This window comes from Osmerus mordax, chromosome 28 (assembly GCF_038355195.1).
Source record: "Osmerus mordax isolate fOsmMor3 chromosome 28, fOsmMor3.pri, whole genome shotgun sequence".
Taxonomy (NCBI): domain Eukaryota; kingdom Metazoa; phylum Chordata; class Actinopteri; order Osmeriformes; family Osmeridae; genus Osmerus; species Osmerus mordax.
The window spans coordinates 1,352,427-1,370,273 of NC_090077.1; the positions used below are offsets into that span (position 1 = coordinate 1,352,427).

General features: G+C 47.2%; 2 protein-coding genes across 3 annotated transcripts; both read right to left on the minus strand.

Annotated features, from left to right (window-relative positions):
• Nucleotides 1-146: 146 nt before the first annotated feature.
• nudt12 (nudix (nucleoside diphosphate linked moiety X)-type motif 12) lies at nucleotides 147-4,492 on the minus strand. 2 transcript variants are annotated; one of them, XM_067231355.1, is made up of 7 exons: nucleotides 4,455-4,492; nucleotides 3,675-3,900; nucleotides 2,960-3,528; nucleotides 2,483-2,650; nucleotides 1,965-2,078; nucleotides 1,489-1,688; nucleotides 147-1,343 (listed from the first exon to the last, which is right to left on the minus strand). In XM_067231355.1, the coding sequence occupies exons 2-7, from the start codon at nucleotides 3,878-3,880 to the stop codon at nucleotides 1,233-1,235; spliced, it is 1,368 nt and encodes a 455-aa protein (XP_067087456.1). In that variant the 5' UTR covers nucleotides 3,881-3,900; nucleotides 4,455-4,492; the 3' UTR covers nucleotides 147-1,232. The 2 variants fall into 2 exon arrangements, with proteins under 2 accessions (XP_067087456.1, XP_067087455.1); XM_067231354.1 differs by having other exon boundaries at nucleotides 2,471-2,650.
• A 171-nt stretch (nucleotides 4,493-4,663) lies between these two features.
• Nucleotides 4,664-17,517, minus strand: LOC136937781 (solute carrier family 12 member 2-like). The gene is made up of 26 exons (XM_067230901.1): nucleotides 16,780-17,517; nucleotides 15,444-15,566; nucleotides 15,125-15,200; nucleotides 14,212-14,307; nucleotides 13,863-14,002; nucleotides 13,295-13,405; nucleotides 12,965-13,073; nucleotides 12,350-12,477; nucleotides 11,891-11,975; nucleotides 11,610-11,764; nucleotides 10,484-10,591; nucleotides 10,143-10,266; nucleotides 9,798-9,899; nucleotides 9,533-9,688; nucleotides 9,113-9,212; nucleotides 8,808-8,919; nucleotides 8,520-8,660; nucleotides 7,845-7,951; nucleotides 7,569-7,648; nucleotides 7,197-7,337; nucleotides 6,892-7,014; nucleotides 6,543-6,654; nucleotides 6,262-6,348; nucleotides 6,025-6,160; nucleotides 5,666-5,733; nucleotides 4,664-5,468 (listed from the first exon to the last, which is right to left on the minus strand). The coding sequence occupies exons 1-26, from the start codon at nucleotides 17,257-17,259 to the stop codon at nucleotides 5,333-5,335; spliced, it is 3,336 nt and encodes a 1,111-aa protein (XP_067087002.1). The 5' UTR covers nucleotides 17,260-17,517; the 3' UTR covers nucleotides 4,664-5,332.
• Nucleotides 17,518-17,847: the final 330 nt, after the last annotated feature.

Below are 17,847 nucleotides of genomic sequence, written 5' to 3' on the forward strand. Positions count from 1 at the left end.
CCCAAGGCCTTTTCAATGATAAACAGCACTGGACATTGTTCAGTTAATTACTCAGTTTAAACATACCTGAATAGTCCAACGCTGTACAATCCAACCACATGTTGTGCTGTCCTTCACCAAAGAATCTACACAGAAGCCTTGCTTGTTATAGTCTTTATGTCAATCCTTAAAACACTATCCACTGAGTTTGGTACTGTGACACAACATTGACATCAGATGACAAATTATGTCTCGTATAGTTAACATTCATTTTTCTAACATTAGATTGTAGTTGCTTGATTTGCATGTGGGCCTGCTACTGTAATCTCATTACAAACATTTGTAACCTCACACAGACTGCCATATTAGCAGTGGTTTTCCGTGGATGAGATGGAGAGGTAAATCTCAATGACACTTAAATAACTACATTTAAAAGGCAGTTCAGTCGACTAAATATTAAATATTAAAATTGGCATGGCTGTGCTTCAGAAAAATGATGTATTCCATGCCTTAACAGAGATTTTACACGATAAAACAATGTCAAGGATCTGCCAGTTATTAATAGCAATTAACACATCCATTATTAATCATTTTAACAGAAAAGCAGCACACTTACATTGACTGATGTGTAGAATCAGTAGAATCAACTGTTCATCTGAAGGTGGGAAAGCAGATGAATAGAGTTTTCAGAATCTGGCTATTAATCAGAAGGTTGCCGGTTTGTTTCCTGGCCGCGAAAAATGGTGTTGTGTCCTTGGGCAAGGCACTTCACCCTACTTGCCTCGGGGGGAATGTCCCTGTACTTACTGTAAGTCGCTCTGGATAAGAGCGTCTGCTAAATGACTAAATGTAAATGTCAGAGTAGGAGGCTTTCTGGTTCCTTCTGAAGGCCACCCTGGTGTTGAAGTGCTATCAGACTAGCCTGATACCTACAGCTGACTGGCATCCCTGAGTAAAGTCTACCACCTGAAGTAACCCCACCCGCTTCCCGTACAGCAGATGTGGTCAAGTGAGATGTAGGAATCTGATTTGGTTTGAAGCAGCTGCTGATCTGCATAGTCTGAGATCTGACGCCAAGGGCCCACTGTCCAGTATGTTCTAAATGTTTCCCTGCTCCAGCACACCTGATTCAAATGAATGTTCGTTATCAGGCTTCTGCTAACAACCCGTTTGTTAGAATCAGGTATGTTGGAGCAGGGAAACATCTAGAACATGCAGGATGGTCCCGAGGACCAGGGTTGAGAAACACTGGCCTAAAGGTTGGAGGTCATGCCAACCCAGTGTTTGACCAGCTGATGGGCGATGGCTTGTTGGGGAGGCATGGTGAAGACAGGCTTGGTTCCCTTGACGATTGCATCTGTAACCTGAGACACACACACATACATACAATCAAACAACAACAAACATCACATCACTAAATTGCATGACCTTGTAATACATTTAAGGCCAATTTTGCTTCTAATTAGTATAGATGACGAACGCACTGCCACATCCTGGACATGTGCTCACCTGTTGCCGTGTGAACCAACGAGCCTCTTCGATTTCGTTGTCATCGACTTTGATGTCTGTCGACACGGCAACAGCGAGGCACCCAATCATAAGCGAGGAGGGCATGGGCCAGGGTTGGCAGGAGACATACTGGACTGGTCCTGTCTTGACTCCGCTTTCCTCCTCCACCTCTCTCCTCACCGCGTCCTCTATTGCTTCTCCTGGACGGGGAGAGGAAACAGGAAGTGTTATTGCAATAGGAAGGAAGGATGAAGAAAAAGAACTCACCACACATTTCAAACAACACACACCCTCATACACAGGAAGTGACTCATACAAGACGAGATGTAGTGTACAGCAGAAACTCACCTGGTTCTATGAAACCAGATGTAGCGTACAGCAGAAACTCACCTGGTTCTATGAAGCTTAGATGTAGTGTACAGCAGAAACTCACCTGGTTCTATGAAGCTTAGATGTAGTGTACAGCAGAAACTCACCTGGTTCTATGAAGCCTGCCAGACAGGAGAACATGCCAGGGGGAAAAGTCCTCTTCCTTCCCAGCAGAACCTGGTTACCGTCTGGGTGGATGACCAGCATAATCACCACAGGATCTGAAGAGAGGTCACAGTCAATGACCACATTAACCCTGGACTACTTTACGAGACATGAACATGATAGGAATACATAGAAGATAAAATCAAATGAATGCACTGTTAAAATCGAGAATAGGATAGAAGTGAGAAGAGGTTAGGTCAAGTCTCTAACCCTGAATATAAATTCTCAAAAATAACTGTATCCATCCAAGTTTCATCTTCATCTTTTATACCAGAGGGCTTCTTACCGTCACATTTTTTATCCAGGCTAATAACTCACTTGTTCTCTCTGGTTTCCTAGCTGTTGAGAGGTGTGTTTATATGTGATTTTGTCTCTTTGCTTTTACTCTGTGAAAGCGCTTTGGGTCAACCGTGGGTTGTTTTAAACCGTGCCACACAAACACACTGACTTGGCTTCTTACCGACACGTGGGTAGCAAGTGTTGTGGACGCCCTGCTGGCTCCTGCAGTCTGAGTTCAGGCAGGTCCTCTTGTAGCCCCCTTCCTCCACCTTGGTCTTACTGCCACAGGTGGGGCAGAAGCTGTACCGGCTGTGCCAGGCTAACACAGACCGGGCCTGTGCCATGATGCCTGGCAGAGGCACAGGGACAGCAGTTGTTTGGTTACTTTCCCCAAACTTTTGTATTCATAATTGTTGTACATTCATTAGAGTTGTGGTTGTAGCCCATGGAAGAACTACAATTAAGTGCTTCTCTACTCTGTATTGTATTGCTGTATTGCCTTTTTTACTCTGGCAGGGGGACTGCAAACGGAAATTAGCCTTTTGGCTATAATTGGATGCATTTACATTTTAATGTTCATGAATGTACACTGTCCCTCTTGATCAAATAAATTGAATTGAATATTGCATTGAACTGTACTAAACGCTACTCAACTCACCAGCATCGTCCTCATTCAGCCTGAGAAGCCCGGGAAAGGGAGGTTTGAGGAAGAAGCTGTTCCTGTCTGGGAGGGTGAGGTTCCCCAGGGGGTCGGTGTCTGTGTCGACAGCGAACCAGGCCGTCGGCTCTCCTCCCTCCCTCAGAGCACCAGGGCGGCCGTTGCGCCTCTCCACCCCCAAGAAGATGACGGTGCTCCCGGGCTTCTGCAGAAGCTCCCCGACCGAGCCCGGCCCCAGCCGGCACAGCCTCATCTCCGCCTGGCCTGCCGTCTTGGTCTCCTCAGCCGTGGAGCTCACCAGAGGGTTGAGACCGAAGAAGAGGAGGAAGACGGAGTCCGGAGAGTTCTGTCGGGCCTCCAGCCAGGCGGAGTCAGACCGCCTCTCGCTCAGCCTGTCCAGGACCTCCCTGCTGAAGTAGTTCTCGTGCTCGTTCGCCCCGGGGTCCAGCAGGACGCGGTCCCACCCGCCCATGTTCCTGGCGAGCAGGTTGGCGATGTGGCGGTGACCCCAGAACTTGGCAATGTCGTAGGCCGTCTGAGAAGACTGGTTGACGGACAGCTTGTCGCACCTTGACGAGGATAAAGAGGGTGATGGCATTCACCGTTAGCCGACGTCTTTATAAACATTTGTGTGTCGATCACAGAAGACATAGCACTGCAAGGGGTATAGATGTAGCCAATCTTGTATAAAGAGCATTCCAGTATAGATGGGTACCCGTAAGACAGTAGAGTTTGTACAACATCAAAATGTCCGTTCCTGGCTGCCATCATCAGGGCGGTCCAGTCTTTTTCTCCCTTCTGATTAGTCAGTGAATTGGAGTGTGACAACATGGAGGTCACCTTGACCAGGTCCCCCCTTGCTGCTGCGTCCAGAAACCTCTCCACCATCTCCTCCATGGGACTCATTTGGACATCGGCCATACTCGAGGTTATCCAGGGAACTGTTAAACACAGGGGACAGCAGGTATGGGTGTCGATGTACTCCCCTGGTAGGTGAGTATGAATATAACTGAAAGCATCTCAAGAAAATTCACAAATGTATCGTATAGCTTTATAAATCATCACATGTTTATCAACAATTAGTTCCAAACAGTATCAAAGTCAGATGCGGACTCGACAGAAACGAGACGCTAGAAACTTATTTCTAGAGACTACTACCTACTACCTAAAATGAGCTAATCACGTACCTTAAGACACTTGACCTCTACTTTCAAAACAGTTTATGAACAGTACCCAGTCCCAGTCGGATTGTGTCACCTGTTCTCAAGGCTGCATGATCATGTGTTCTGTGAGCCGAAAAAGAGCTAGCCTAGCTAGTAGTGGAATATGCCAGGTAGAGTAGGCTAGCTAGTTATTAAAGTATTTCAATGGTAAGCTCAAGCTATGTTCTGCTGCCTCTGCTAGCTGTAAACGTCAAAGTAGGTAACGTATGTAAACGAATACAGACTTTATACAATTATTTCGAAATCCTTTAAATAAACGTTCAGCCACATACCTTGTTATGTCAGCTTTCTGTAAAGAGCAGTTCATTTCTCTGCCACTAACAGACTACAGAAACGTTGCAGATAAATTGAGTTACATTCGAGAGCAACATTGTCAACGACGTCCAAATCTTATTACGCTTGCGTTTGTGTAGCCTACGGTTTCTTATATTTGAACAGATTTTATGCAATACATCTCAAATATGAGGTTTATTTTCACAAGTTTAATTTCACAATGTACAAAATAAGGTTAAAGTAGAATACAGTAAATGCTTTTCCATGTACCATTTAAAGACAACAGAAACATATTCAAACATTTTCCATTCTAAAAGAAAAACATTAATAAATTACTAAAATATAGAAAAAATATCACGATATGTAGAAGCTTGTTAATATCAAGTGTATTTCAAGCACGCTCTAGATTCATTCTGGCAGAGGCCATCAGGCTACTGATAAAGCACTTGTCATCCAATAGATTTATTACAATTATCAGTGCAGGCAGCCATTTTATTGCCTTGTTAATAAACATACATTCAAACTTACCTCACAGCATGCAATTATTGATGTGTAGTTCTGTTGTACACATTGGACACATTTACGACATTACACAGCATGAAACACTGTCCTTAAAACCCAGAGAAAGAAGATTATTCTGTAAAGTTAGCCCCTTGGATTAAAAAAAAAACAGTTCAAGTGTAATGTTACATAAAGTCCCAAATGGTACAGTTCTTCATTGAAACATTAGTACTGGATAAAATTTAAGAAATACACGTCAGAATTTAATGTGTTCGTTTCACAGCTGAGTTTTGTCCCATCCAATCAGCACCTCCCTAGCCTTTAAGCGATGTTCCTTGTGGGAAGGTTAGCGTGTGTGTGAGAGACACCAGGTGTGTTACGAGTAGAAGGTGAGGACGCTCTGGTGGTTGCCTCGAACGAGGAGGAGAGGAGGCAGGTCTTTAGACAGGGTCTCTAGCCAGCACATGTACAAAGCGCTGGACACAGTACCCTTCCTGGCCAACGGCATGCTCCTGGGAGTGGACAGACAGGCAGGTAGTCAGACAGGCAGGTAGTTAGACAGGCAGGCAGACATACAGAGAGGCCGACAGATAGCTCAGATAGACAGCGAGACAGAGACAAACAGAAAAGCAAGTCAACGCTGATGCAACAAATCTATGCCATTAATTTATACAAGAAAATAGACAAAGGTTGTCATGACAGTACTTACATAACAATGAGTTTAGCTGTGCTGGAATACTCCTTGAGCAGTTCATTCAGTCGTATCTGTCTGTTAGTCTGTGAAACAGAATACAAATCCTCAGAATATCTCGTGAGCAAGACTCTTTCTCCTTCACTTTTCATGTATGAGTATATTCACTGGGCCTAAAGAGCTCCTGTTTATGAGTTGATAAACTGGCATAGTATAATCTACCCCATATTATTTTATCTCATGCTTTATTTAGGCTTGCTCTAACCAGACATTGGTGCTGAGTGTGTGTGGTGTCTGTGTGTGATGTGTGTGTGTGTGTGGTGTGTGTGTGTGCGTATGTGTGTGTGATGTGTGTGAGTGTGCTTCCAGATGTAAACCTTGGCCTTGTATAGTTCCAGCTCGTTGTCTGTGATCCTCCAGGGCTCCTGGGCCTTTAGTCTCTCTGCTGCCTCCTGCTCCATGTCCTCCTCTCTCAGCCTGAATGGATCCACCATCTCCCCGAAGCTCAGCACACTGACACACACACACACACACACACACGTCTTAATGTCTCATCATCAAATTACAATCGTCATGACATCGTCATCTTGTCGTCCCGACAGAACAAGCCTTACTTGTGTTTTTTGGGCTTAGTGTTGATGTCTCCCAACACGTTTATGTCAGAGAAGTCGATCCTAAACTTGGTTAGAAGAGCGGCCATTCTGTTGGGAGGCAAAGAAAAGAAGAATTAGAACTTACCAACTTCTAGTCTTCTGACTAGTTTTCACAACAGTTCACTGATATTTGACCTATTTGACCATTATAAAATGAGCAACTGCAACACTATGTGGTTGATTGAATCCCAGCCGTGAAAGTTGTCAAATATCTGGTCATCAAAGTTTGAATCTTCACTCACGCTCTGCGATCACGATCGATGCGGTTGATCTTCCCACCAATGAACAGGCGAATCTTACAGTCCTTCCACTTCTTCTTATTGGTCAACAGGTATGGAATGAGCAATGTCAGACCTGCACACGTTCAAAATAAAGTAAAATCTAATTTGATCTGATTTGTAAAGCCTCGTTGACAAGCAATGTTACATAGGGCTTCACCGAAGCCAAGATCAGAACAGACAGTTCTGTTCTCATTATGGCAGTCATCCATACCTAATTCTAACATTACATACCTCATCTCAAAGTATTTACATACATTATTAACCGCTTTAAATACACAGCGATAGCATGCTAATCACGTCAGTCACATACCTCCGTCGTCAAACAGCCACCAGACGTCAATGGTTCCTTTGCTTTGTTTCTTCTTGAACTGCCCGCTGGACTCTAGGAGGCGCTGGTCTGTCAGGCTCAGGGGAGAGGGGCTGCTTTTTGTCTCTGTTAAAAAGATACAGAACGGATGATGTGCAGCTATAGATCAACGATGATATCTCCACCATCTAGGACTCGTGTCCTGTTTCAAGTTGATGATATCTCAACCATTTGAGCTTGTGTCCTGGGTCGAGATAAAAGCCTTGTGCTACCAAGGCTAGGAGTGTGTAGCCTTCCCCTGGACTCACCTAGAAGAATGAGCGGCCAGATCTGGGTGCCAGCGGTCTTGGATGGGAAAGAGTCGATGTCAGAGTCCTTCTCCATAGTGACCGACAACACCACATCCTTCGTCCCCAGCGGGGGCTTCTCATTGGAGGACAGGAGATCGTCTGCGGAGAGGGGCAGGCATACACACACATGCGTCAGGTGCATCGATTGGTCCTTTATAGACACACACAAGGGTGTAGGGGTTCCGCTGTTGGGTTTGGTTTAGAATGTTCGGAAAGATAACTGCCATTTTCACACTGCCCCAACAAACAAACCAAAATAACCCAACAACTGCTGTCTGTTGGTGTTTGTTTGGGAAGTTTGAACTGGCCTTTAAGAGAGAGGGTACCCACCCTGACCCGGGATGTGAGAGATGTCCAGCCCCTCCTGCAGTCGGATGAGGACCACACCGTACTGAAGGTCAAACGCATCACTGGAACACAAACATCACGGCAGTTCAATGTTTTTGGTTGTTGTAAACGTACCGTTTTTTGTGAACGTTTGAATTAGGGAATGCTCACATACAGTATATGAATGTGTGATGTGGAATGTTTCTATTCTTTCCTCTCTTCCTCTCAGAGTAGTAGTAGTTGACACGGCCTGTTGTGTCTGTGTCTGTCCGTGCTTACTGTATGGTGTTAATGTACATCTCCACGTCCCTCATCTCCCCTTCGCTCCAGTTGTTCTTGAAGCCCAGGACCAGCGTGTTGGGCTTCAGACGGCCCAGGCCTGTAGCCTGGCGCAGAGGAACACAGACATGGGAAACTTCACATTCGCTTGATCACATTTAGGTCAGTCAAAAAGGGAATTAAACACGTTTTGTGTGGCGAGTTGAGGTTTGTGAAAAGCCAGGAAGTTCAAGTGATCACCAAAGCCCTAACTCAACAGACAAGGTGTTTTGTGATGTTTGATGGATTGAGTACCAACATAGCTACAGTGCCTCACACAGGGCCTCACCAAGTAGGGAGTCAGATGGCTTAGTGGTGAGGGAGTCGAGCTAGTAATCCGAAGGTTGCCAGTTCGATTCCCGGCCGTGCCAAATAACGTTGTGTCCTTGGGCAAGGCACTTCACCCTACTTGCCTCGGGGGGAATGTCCCTGTGCTTACTGTAAGTCGCTCTGGATATAAGCGTCTGCTAAATGACTAAATGTAAATGTAAGTATAATAGCTGTGTACTGGAATAAACCTTGTTTAGGTATCAGTTGTTGCACTACAGTACATGTGGGTACAGTTCTGCTGCTGCCTACTGAATCTGAGGCGTTTGATGCTACAACAGCCAAGCCCTGAGTCTCCTTTAAGGTTACCTGTAGAAGGTACTGTGCTCCATGTCTGAGGCTTTCAGCAAACACAGGTGTATAGAAGGCTTTGATGTTCTTCTTCAGAAGCCAGCGCTGGTAGCGAGCATGGTCGTGCGACATCTCTTTGAAGTTCGGCCTACGGGAAGCCTAAAAGGACAATCGTCACCAATGATCACAAGCGCTTCCTCAAGTGGGTAAGGTTACACAGCAGTCATGTGGGATTAATCTATCTGTACTTGTTTGTGTGGTAGGCTGATGCTGAGGGATTGTGGTCGTTCCGGGTCTGTTACAAACCGTTCGGACGTGACCGCAGATCATGAGGCCGAAGTTCTTGGTGAAGGCGTGAACGAGGTGGAGCATGGCGGGCCGGGCGTTGGGGTAGCCCGTCATCACCAGACACTGGGGCCTGGGGGAGGAGTCAGGAGAGAGGAGAGGTCGTACCTAAGCCTTGACATTCTAGAACGTTCACTGACCCTGGAGCTGACTCTAGAACATTCTAGAATGTTTACTGACGTCAGCTGAATCTCTCGTGTTCTTGATGGTTTAGAATGCAGCGGGGATGCCGGCACTGATGTGAATTTTTGTTAATAGAGCGTAACCTGAAATTCTTGACGTGGTCCTCCACTCCAGTGAGGTGCAGACAGTGAGTCAGGGCCTGGTTGTAGATCAGAGCTTGGGTTGACGAACCCCAGTTCACATCTTGTAGCAGAGAAGAACAAACACTAGTTAACACTACTGGAGACCACAGCTATGAAGTAAGCTGTATATCTGATACACAACAAAAATAACAGTTCACATGATCAAGATCATCTCCGTATAATAGTGTTCATTAAGGAGATGTTTTCTATACAACTCGACATAGAGAGAAGGATTCAAAGCTGAAACCTTTTAACCATCCCTCAAACGCTCCACCTCTGAGCTTTACCCATAACCGTCTCGCAGGATTGTGCTACGGCAACGACTTACATTCCTGTTCTCTCATACACAATCTAAAGAGCTACGTAGAACACTGGGGTTACCGGGCTTCTTGTAGCTGACGTAGACGTAAAGAGCCAGGACGATGACGTTGGTGACCAGGGCCGCCCACCAGTTGATCACGAACATGACGCCACAGCACAACACAGCGCCCGCCAGCGACACCCACTTGTTGAAGTACTTGAAGCTGGGACGCCACCCTGCAGAGGGGCACGGGAATTGATGAGTACCCTGCAACGCTTTTGCGTCGAAAGCAAATCATGACTGCAAACGGGCCAGAGACCGTGTCAGCCTATCAGAGAGCCTCACCAGGGGAGTTGGCCAATGAGGCATGAAACACAGAGAAGTTGATGAGAGCGTAGGAGGCCAGGAAGAAGTTGGAGATGATGGGCGCGATGATGTTCAGCTCAGCTACAAGGAGAGGAAACACACATTCAGAACTCCAGTTGCTGTGTGTAAACATCAGCTATTTCACTTTTTTCCCCCTACCCATAACTTTTTTTCTATTTATTTAGGTCGTTTTTAATCTATCTTACTTATCTACTCATCTAATTTATTCATGACTTGGCAGGACTGGCTTCTATCTCACAAGCAAAGCAGGACATGTGGACCTTTGTGGATCTTTGCTGAACAGTGATTGGCCAGTAAACGCACCAATGAGGATGAAGGCAAGGCCGATGCAGAAGGTGAGGACGTAGCCTCTCAGGGGTTCGTTGTTCTTCCCGTAACCCTTAGCGAACACGCCGAGACCCGGATAGATGTTGTCCTTACACAAGGCCTGCAGGCACACGCACACACACATATACACTAAGCTCACTTACATTGACCACGAGAGAAATGATGTGAGTGTGTGTGTGAGTGTGTGTGTGAGTGAGTGTGTGTGTGAGTGAGTGTGTGTGTGAGAGTCTGTGTGTGTGTGTGAGTGTGTGTGTGTGAGTGTGTGTGAGTGTGTGTGTGTGTGAGTGTGTGTGTGTGAGTGTGTGTTGGATCCAGACCTGGAAGACTTTAGGTGCGCTGACAAGAGAGGCGAGAGCCGAGGACAGCGTGGCTGAAAATATCCCGGCTGTGATCAGCGGTCCAAACCCAGACACTAGACTCATCACCTAGAGAATACACACACACTCCCTCTCGTTACAACCCGCACCACAGTTCCTAATAGCATAACAAACTGATGACCATGTGTTAAAGAGGTGTTGCTTGTGAGCCATGTTACATACCGCCCTGCGTTAGGTCGTTAGTACGCGGAACAGCCACACCAACATCATAACAACGGCTTCATGTTGCAGCGGCATGTTAGAATACAGAGAAGAAGTTAGTGGAAAAGGATTACAATGTGTTGAGACTCGTGTGATGAGGTCATAGATGCTGATCTATGGGCATCTGTGAAGCCCTCTTGAAATTGCTTTTAAAAAGAGGTAAACAAATACTAAAAACTACATATGTTGTAAGGACCTTTATTTAATGTAAGCATGGATCAGTAATTAAGTATGGATCAGTGATTGAAGACTAGTAGCATTGTCTGTCCCCATGCCTGTCTCCAACAGGGAGACAGGCATGGGGACATGGCTGGTGGACATGTGTCAGTTCAGCCCTGCCAGTACTGGGCTGTGGCATGGGGCAGCCCTGCACCGCTACGTGCTGTGGTATCAGTGTCACAGCGAGGGGTGTGTGTGTGTGTCTGTGTGTGACTATACCACACACATGGATTGGAGGACAGGTCAATGCTCTCATTCACGGTCAGACCCATCCAGAGCCTTGTGACTGCAAACAACTCAGTCTGTGTTATGTGGCTTGCTTTGTTTCAGCCCAGCCCAGCCCAGCCTGACCGACCCCCCCCCCCCCTCTCCAAGCTGTCATCAGACAAAAGATGGAGGGAGACAGGAAGGAAAATGGAGAAGTGAAGGATGAGGGATGGATGGTTCGTGAACCCTATGGAGACTCCCCGGGTGTCTCAAACAAAGACGCCAGATCTCACGCTGGCCTGAATGCAGACGTTACAATATCTAACATCCCTTAGCTTACTCAACTTTACAGTCATTGGAGAGTTTTGGGTTTGAGGATTTGGTAAGATGTTTGGTTAAGTTAGCGTGTATTTTAGCTCAGGTCGCCCTTCACACTGACCTGGAAGTCGTTCTGCAGGCCGAACTTGCAGCCGCCCTCCTTGCAGATGGAGAAGTCGTATCCCAGCGTGCACGCGGCGTCCGTGCAGTTCTCGCTACTCACCATCACCATGGTGTCGTTATGGTCACCGGTGGCATCCCTAACGATGCAGGAGCCTGCGGGGGACCAATCAGGTTTTTAGATGATGCTCCCTGAGGTGAACCAGTAGTGTAGCCGTGAGGGGGCCTGGGGGAACCTGAGCGTCCGTCCATCTGCAGTGGATCTGTTCAAACGCAGCTCACCTGTAGAGACGGTGACCGCCAGGTAGGTCAAGCCCGTGATGAGGATGGCCAGGAGAGTGCCTTTGGGGATGGCCGACTGGGGATCCTGGTAGAACAGAGCAGACACTGTGTGAGGGGCTCTACACGGATGGTTTGAAGATGGGTGTTCATGGTTAGCAAGATTCACACTAAGTTCACACTTGTGTCTGCTGCGCGGTGCTATGTGATCGGTTGGCTGGGATGTTATTGTTGCATTGTAGTTGAGGCATAATTGTTGTTCACCTTGCCTGGTAGCTGAGATGTGCTTACTTTGCACTGTGCTTGATAATCACCTTTTTTCTGCTGTACTGTACCTATAAGCACTGTTTGTATTTAGCTTTGGATGAAAGCGTCTGCTAAATTATTAAAACGTCATGGTAACAGTGAGATGTCTTGGGTTTCTGGACGTCACATGAAGTGGTCATGTGAGCAGGCTCTTACCGTGAGGTCTCCAGAGATGTTGGCTCCCGCCAGGATGCCCGTGGCCGCGGGGAAAAATATGGCGAACACAGAGAAGAAGGTCTCATCGTCACGGAAATCTGGACCCATGTTCTCCATCATGATGGCAGCTGCGGACAGGCCACGGAGGAGAGAGAGAGGGATGAAGAGGAGGAGAGAGAGGGATGAAGAGGAGGAGAGAGAGAGGGATACAGAGGAGGAGAGAGAGGGATGAAGAGGAGGAGAGAGAGAGGGATGAAGAGGAGGAGAGAGAGGGATGAAGAGGAGGAGAGAGAGATGGATGAAGAGGAGGAGAGAGAGAGAGATGAAGAGGAGGAGAGAGAGAGGGATGAAGAGGAGAGAGAGATGGATGAAGAGGAGAGAGAGAGAGATGAAGAGGAGGAGAGAGAGAGGGATGAAGAGGAAGAGAGAGAGAGAGGGATGAAGAGAAGGAGAAAGAGGGATGAAGAGGAGAAGAGAAAAAGGGATGAAGAGGAGGAGAGAGAGAGAGATGAAGAGGAGGAGAGAGAGAGGGATGAAGAGGAGGAGATGCAGTTGGGGTTGCGTTCGAAGGAGAAATGGTTGGGGGAGGATGTCTAGTTGACTGAGACCTCGAACCTTTGTAACCGAAGAAGCCCTTGGGCTCCTTTTCCTCCATTGGGATGCAGGTTCCTATGAAGTAGTTGGCAATGGCACCCAGCAGGATGACCAGGAGCACAATCTGAGCCTGGAGGGGTGATCAATCAACCAATCAATCAACCAATAAATCAATCAATCAACCAAAGGCTTGATAAAGGATTCCCCCCAATGGCTCCTCCCCCTCTGACCCCATGTTCCTCCACTACACATTTCACAGCATTGCCCCGTGAAGCTGTAATCAGCGGCAGGTGTCTGTGATCCCTGACTCTCAGGAAGCGTGTGGCAGCCTCCTTCCTGGTGGTCTCTCACCTTGGCCTCCCACTCCATCCCCGCCACGGAGATACCCAGCAGCAAGATGACGGTCAGCGTGCCCACGATACGGATGTCGTTCAGCTCGTCCGTCATCAAGGCGTCGATGTCCTGCCAGGGAGGGTCAGAGGAAGCGGTCAGCACGCCTCGCAGTGACTGAGAGGGAACGCTCTCACGGATGAGATGTTTGTATGTATGCTGCTGCCTGTCTTGGCCAGGTCTCCCTTGAAAAAGAGATTCTTAATCTCAATGGGTCTCTCCTGGTTAAATAAAGGTTATAATAATAATGAATGAGTGGATGGATGAATGACTTCAAGGATCCACAAATAGGAGTGAATTCAGACATGTTGGAATAAAATATTGCTATTGCTTTTCCCTTAATTTATTGGACAGTTGGAGAGAGAGAGAGAGAGAGAGAGAGAGAGAGAGAGAGAGAGAGGGGGAAGACATGCAGGAATTGGACTGAGCCGGTGTAAACCCTGGCCCCTGTGGAACCCAGGCCTTTAAAGGAATGCACACTAACACAGTGAGCTACCAAGCCACCGCAAACAGTACATCTCTTTCTTACATTCAGCATCTCCACGACTGTCTCAGCAAAGCCGACCACGTACATGGCCACGGCCACAGCGTTGGCGAAGGAGAAGATCAGGCCGATCGAGCCTCCGAACTCTGGCCCCAGACTCCTGGAGATCAGGTAGTACGCCCCCCCTGGTAAACAAAAGACATCATACGACTCGATGAATAACTCCCATTTTTCACAAGGGAGTCAGATTCAATGCATGCGGTCACCCTCGTGAATTAGACTATTCAAGACATAAGCCAAAAGCCCTAAAAAGATCATTTAAATGATAAATGATACCCTGATTCCATATTGCTAAAAGCTTGTGTCTCTCAGCAGTTCCTCTGGTTCTGCTTACCTCCTCTCACGAAGCCGTTGGTTGCTATGGCAGAGGTGGAGAGGCCGGTGATGGTGGTGACTACCGTTGCCATGAGGATGATGGCACATGTGAGACCTGGCAGAGGAACAGTAACATGGGTCAGCTGGTAAGGACGTCATCCTGCCTGTGACCTCACAACCCCATGAACCCCACAACCAGGGCTCGCAAATCACTATTTTCCTCACTGTCCCAGTACCGTGCAAAATGAACCATCCCAAACTGAACTTGACCTGTCCCAAAATGTAAATTCTTGTGTTTTTGCATTTTGCACGACTGTAAGTAAACCATACAGTCGTGGGGCTCAAATCAATTTCTGAATTTCAATGTGAATACATACATAATAGAATACACAATTGTCTTACTTGTTTCATGGTGGGACTGTAGTAAAAAAGTTTCTAAAGGTTTGAAAAAAGTTTTGGAAAAAAGGTTTTGAAAGGTTGAAAAAATGTTTCATGAAAATAAATCACAAAAATGTCCAGGGAAATCTGTTCTCCCTGTGTTCTCAGTATAAAAGACTGATGTATAGATGTAAGCTACTGTGATCATTATGTACAACAACTTTCATCTATACATCAGTCTTTTACACTGAGAACACAGGGGGAACAGATTTCCCTGGGGGAACAGATTTCCCTGGTGGCCTGAGGAAAGTGGTTCCCCCCCTGTATATTACAGTCTGGCCATTTATAAAGCAATACAGTGATGCTGTCATTAATGAGTACTTGTTGAGGACTGTAATATACTGTACTGTACTCTATTGCAGGGCTTGCAAACAAACTTCCGTCCCGAAGTGCAAAATTAACCGTCCCAAACTGAACTTGACCTGTCGACGGGACGCCGTTAATTTCGAGCCCTGCCCACCAGCTACCGTGCACTGCCCAGAAGGCTTACCCACCGATTCCAGCCTGACCAACGATCCAGGACATCCGGATAAAGAGCATCACTCCCCATATGTTCAACATGCAACGTACCTGCAACACACAACAAACAAGTAACGCACAACGTACACAACAGTGTAGCTCGACGTGTGACAGCTGGGTAAAGCTCAGTGGTCAGAGATCAACGTTAAAGCATTTGACCGCAGAGGTTGCAGACTCAAATCCTCCCTTTGCATCTCTTTGGATAAAAACATCTGCCAAATGAAAACATTAAAGCTGTTATCTGTAGCTGCATATCTTGCGCCTCTACAGGACCTTAATATGAATCCCACTAACCAGAACCCCTTTGACCCAGCCGAACTTGATGGTCCCCCCCTTGGCCTCCTTGGCCTCCTTGGCTGCTGCCACCTCTGCCGCTGCTGCCTCCTCCACACCAGTCTGGCTCTCCTCGAACGGCTCCTGGGGGAACACGTTCACATTCAACACCTACATATGGAGTCAGGTGGCTGAGCGGTTAGAGAATCGGGCTAGTAAACAGAAGGTTGCCGGTTCGATTCCCGGTCGTGAAAAATGACGTGTCCTTGGGCAAGGCACTTCACCCTACTTGCCTCGGGGAGAATGTCCCTGTACTTACTGTAAGTCGCTCTGGATAAGAGCGTCTGCTAAATGACTAAATGTAAATGTAAACACCTGATCAGGGGCGGGGGTTTCGTTTTCAAATGGGGGCAGGACTGCTTTTTTTATATAACTGAGGAGGATGCGGCCGTTAAATATCATGTTTTGAGTGAAATGTCTTAGTCGGGTCCAAGTGTTCACATGGTTGTGACATTTGATTGGCTCTATGCTCTCTCCCTCGTGGCCAACATTCTCTTGTGTGTGTGTGTGTGTGTGTGTGTGTGTGTGTGTGTGTGGTTCATGGTGTCTCTGACGTAGACATGTTTTGTTGAGGAGGTGGTTTGGAATATGTGAAATATTTTGGCACAAACTAAGCTGGTATTGATCAACAACAATGTCTTCTTGGTCTAATGGCCATGGCTTAGGAGTCGGAGAACAAGATTTTACATTTACATTTAGTCTCCTGACAGTTCTGTAAAGAACATGATGTGGTATGACTGGACAGCATTGCTGCTGAGATTCAGAAACATAGACACTGAACCAAAGACAAAGGCAGGAAGAGAACCAGGACAACATTGTTAGTGGCAGCCCAGGCGGTGATTGGCCCAGAGCTGCCGTGGTCGTGAAGGGGGTGTGGCTATGTGGGTGGGGGGGTCAGTGCCAGCTTTGTCTGGGAGAATGCGAGGGTCATGGCCCTGACGTCACTCTGGACAACCGAGGAGAGCTTGGGGGAGATCTCAGATATTTCTTTCAGGTGACGTGGAGGAGTGAAGAGGGAGGATGGGAGGATGGGAGGAGGGAGATGGACGTGGTGGGGGCGGAGTTAGGAGAGACCACCTCCACATGACACAGATTCAGTTCCCACTGAGGCCTATAATGCTTTTTTTCACAATAAAATAACTAATTGAAATTCCTTTGAATGACTCACAATAAAACATTACTTGGCATGAATCGCTTATGTTTTGCCCTAATTTAAAAGGAAATTCTTATCTTTAAATCTCAACCGTAAACTTAGTGGACTGGTGCTTCAACACAGAAGATGACGTAGACAGCATACCTTGTCGAGCTCATCGTGCAGCTCCGACAGCGTGGGCCGGATGAGCTTGTCTCCCAGAGGCGCAGCGGTCTGACGGTAGAAGTCGATGTTGGGGATGGCGTCGATGGTGTTGTGGCCAAACGTCCTCATGTAGTAGGTGTTGGAGTGGGTGTCTGAGGTATGAGTGTGGCCTCCCGTGGATGAGTGCATGCTGCTCTCGCTCCTGACAGTGTCACTGTTCTGAATCATGTCAGACGTGTCCATCGCGCCGCCTAGTCCACCTGGGTCCAAGAAGTTTACCACCCGGAACCGTCCTTTGGCCTCTTCTGCCCCGGCAGGTACCTTGCCCCCAGCAGGCCCCGTAGATCCATCTGTCCCTGCCGCCGTTGCAGTTCTCTCTGCATCTGTGGCGGATGCTTCCGTGACTACATCCACCTGGAATCTGCTCTGCGCGGACCCCGCGGTCTTAAGTGCAGGTTTCTGTCCAGGTGATGTTGACATGTCCGCCGAAAGATTGAAATCAAAGTGAAATCCAAACAAAATGCACAAAAGATACCATTGAATCCACCTTTTCCCAAGACAAGCTGCGTGTTCTGTGAGCGCAGGAACACAAGCCAAATATGTGCGAAATGGACACCAAGTCGACTTCTACTCCTCTGATCCCCTTTGGTTATGTTGCCGTGTGAAGAGTCAGAGGACAATGAACGGTCTGAGATGCCAACTACTCCGGGAACGTCCCCTGCCAACTCGAGGCTCGAGAGGTCGCGGCATCAGGGGCTATTTGTCCAACGCGTCATTGCGCATGCTTTGGAACGCAGACACGCCACTCCAGTGAAGTGATCATATGCATTGAGAGCAAGTGAAAATGTAAACTTAAAACGAACACTTAGCAGGAAATAATGAAGCCTGTTTATGTGGTGAGTCAATTCATTTGATCAATTTGACTTCTAAATCAGTTTGCTAGATCAAAATCTATCAATTTCAGCTGTGAGTTTAACACTGAAGTTTTCGAGACGTCTAGGCTACTTCACACTGTCATGTAAGCCTACCCTACTCATAACCATCACTGAATTCATTGACTGTCTCTGA

Excerpts from the sequence above, each read along its gene's own strand:
- nudt12 (XM_067231354.1), bottom strand. The coding sequence starts at position 3,880 with ATGGCCGATGTCCAAATGAGTCCCATGGAGGAGATGGTGGAGAGGTTT. Across the intron at positions 2,651-2,959 it reads GCTGAATGAGGACGATGCTG|GCATCATGGCACAGGCCCGG; the intron begins GTGAGTTGAGTA and ends TGCCTCTGCCAG. Across the intron at positions 1,689-1,964 it reads GGCAGGCTTCATAGAACCAG|GAGAAGCAATAGAGGACGCG; the intron begins GTGAGTTTCTGC and ends CTCCCCGTCCAG.
- LOC136937781 (XM_067230901.1), bottom strand. The coding sequence starts at position 17,259 with ATGTCAACATCACCTGGACAGAAACCTGCACTTAAGACCGCGGGGTCC. Across the intron at positions 15,201-15,443 it reads GCTGGGTCAAAGGGGTTCTG|GTACGTTGCATGTTGAACAT; the intron begins GTTAGTGGGATT and ends TGTGTGTTGCAG. Across the intron at positions 6,161-6,261 it reads ACTAAGCCCAAAAAACACAA|TGTGCTGAGCTTCGGGGAGA; the intron begins GTAAGGCTTGTT and ends TGTGTGTGTCAG.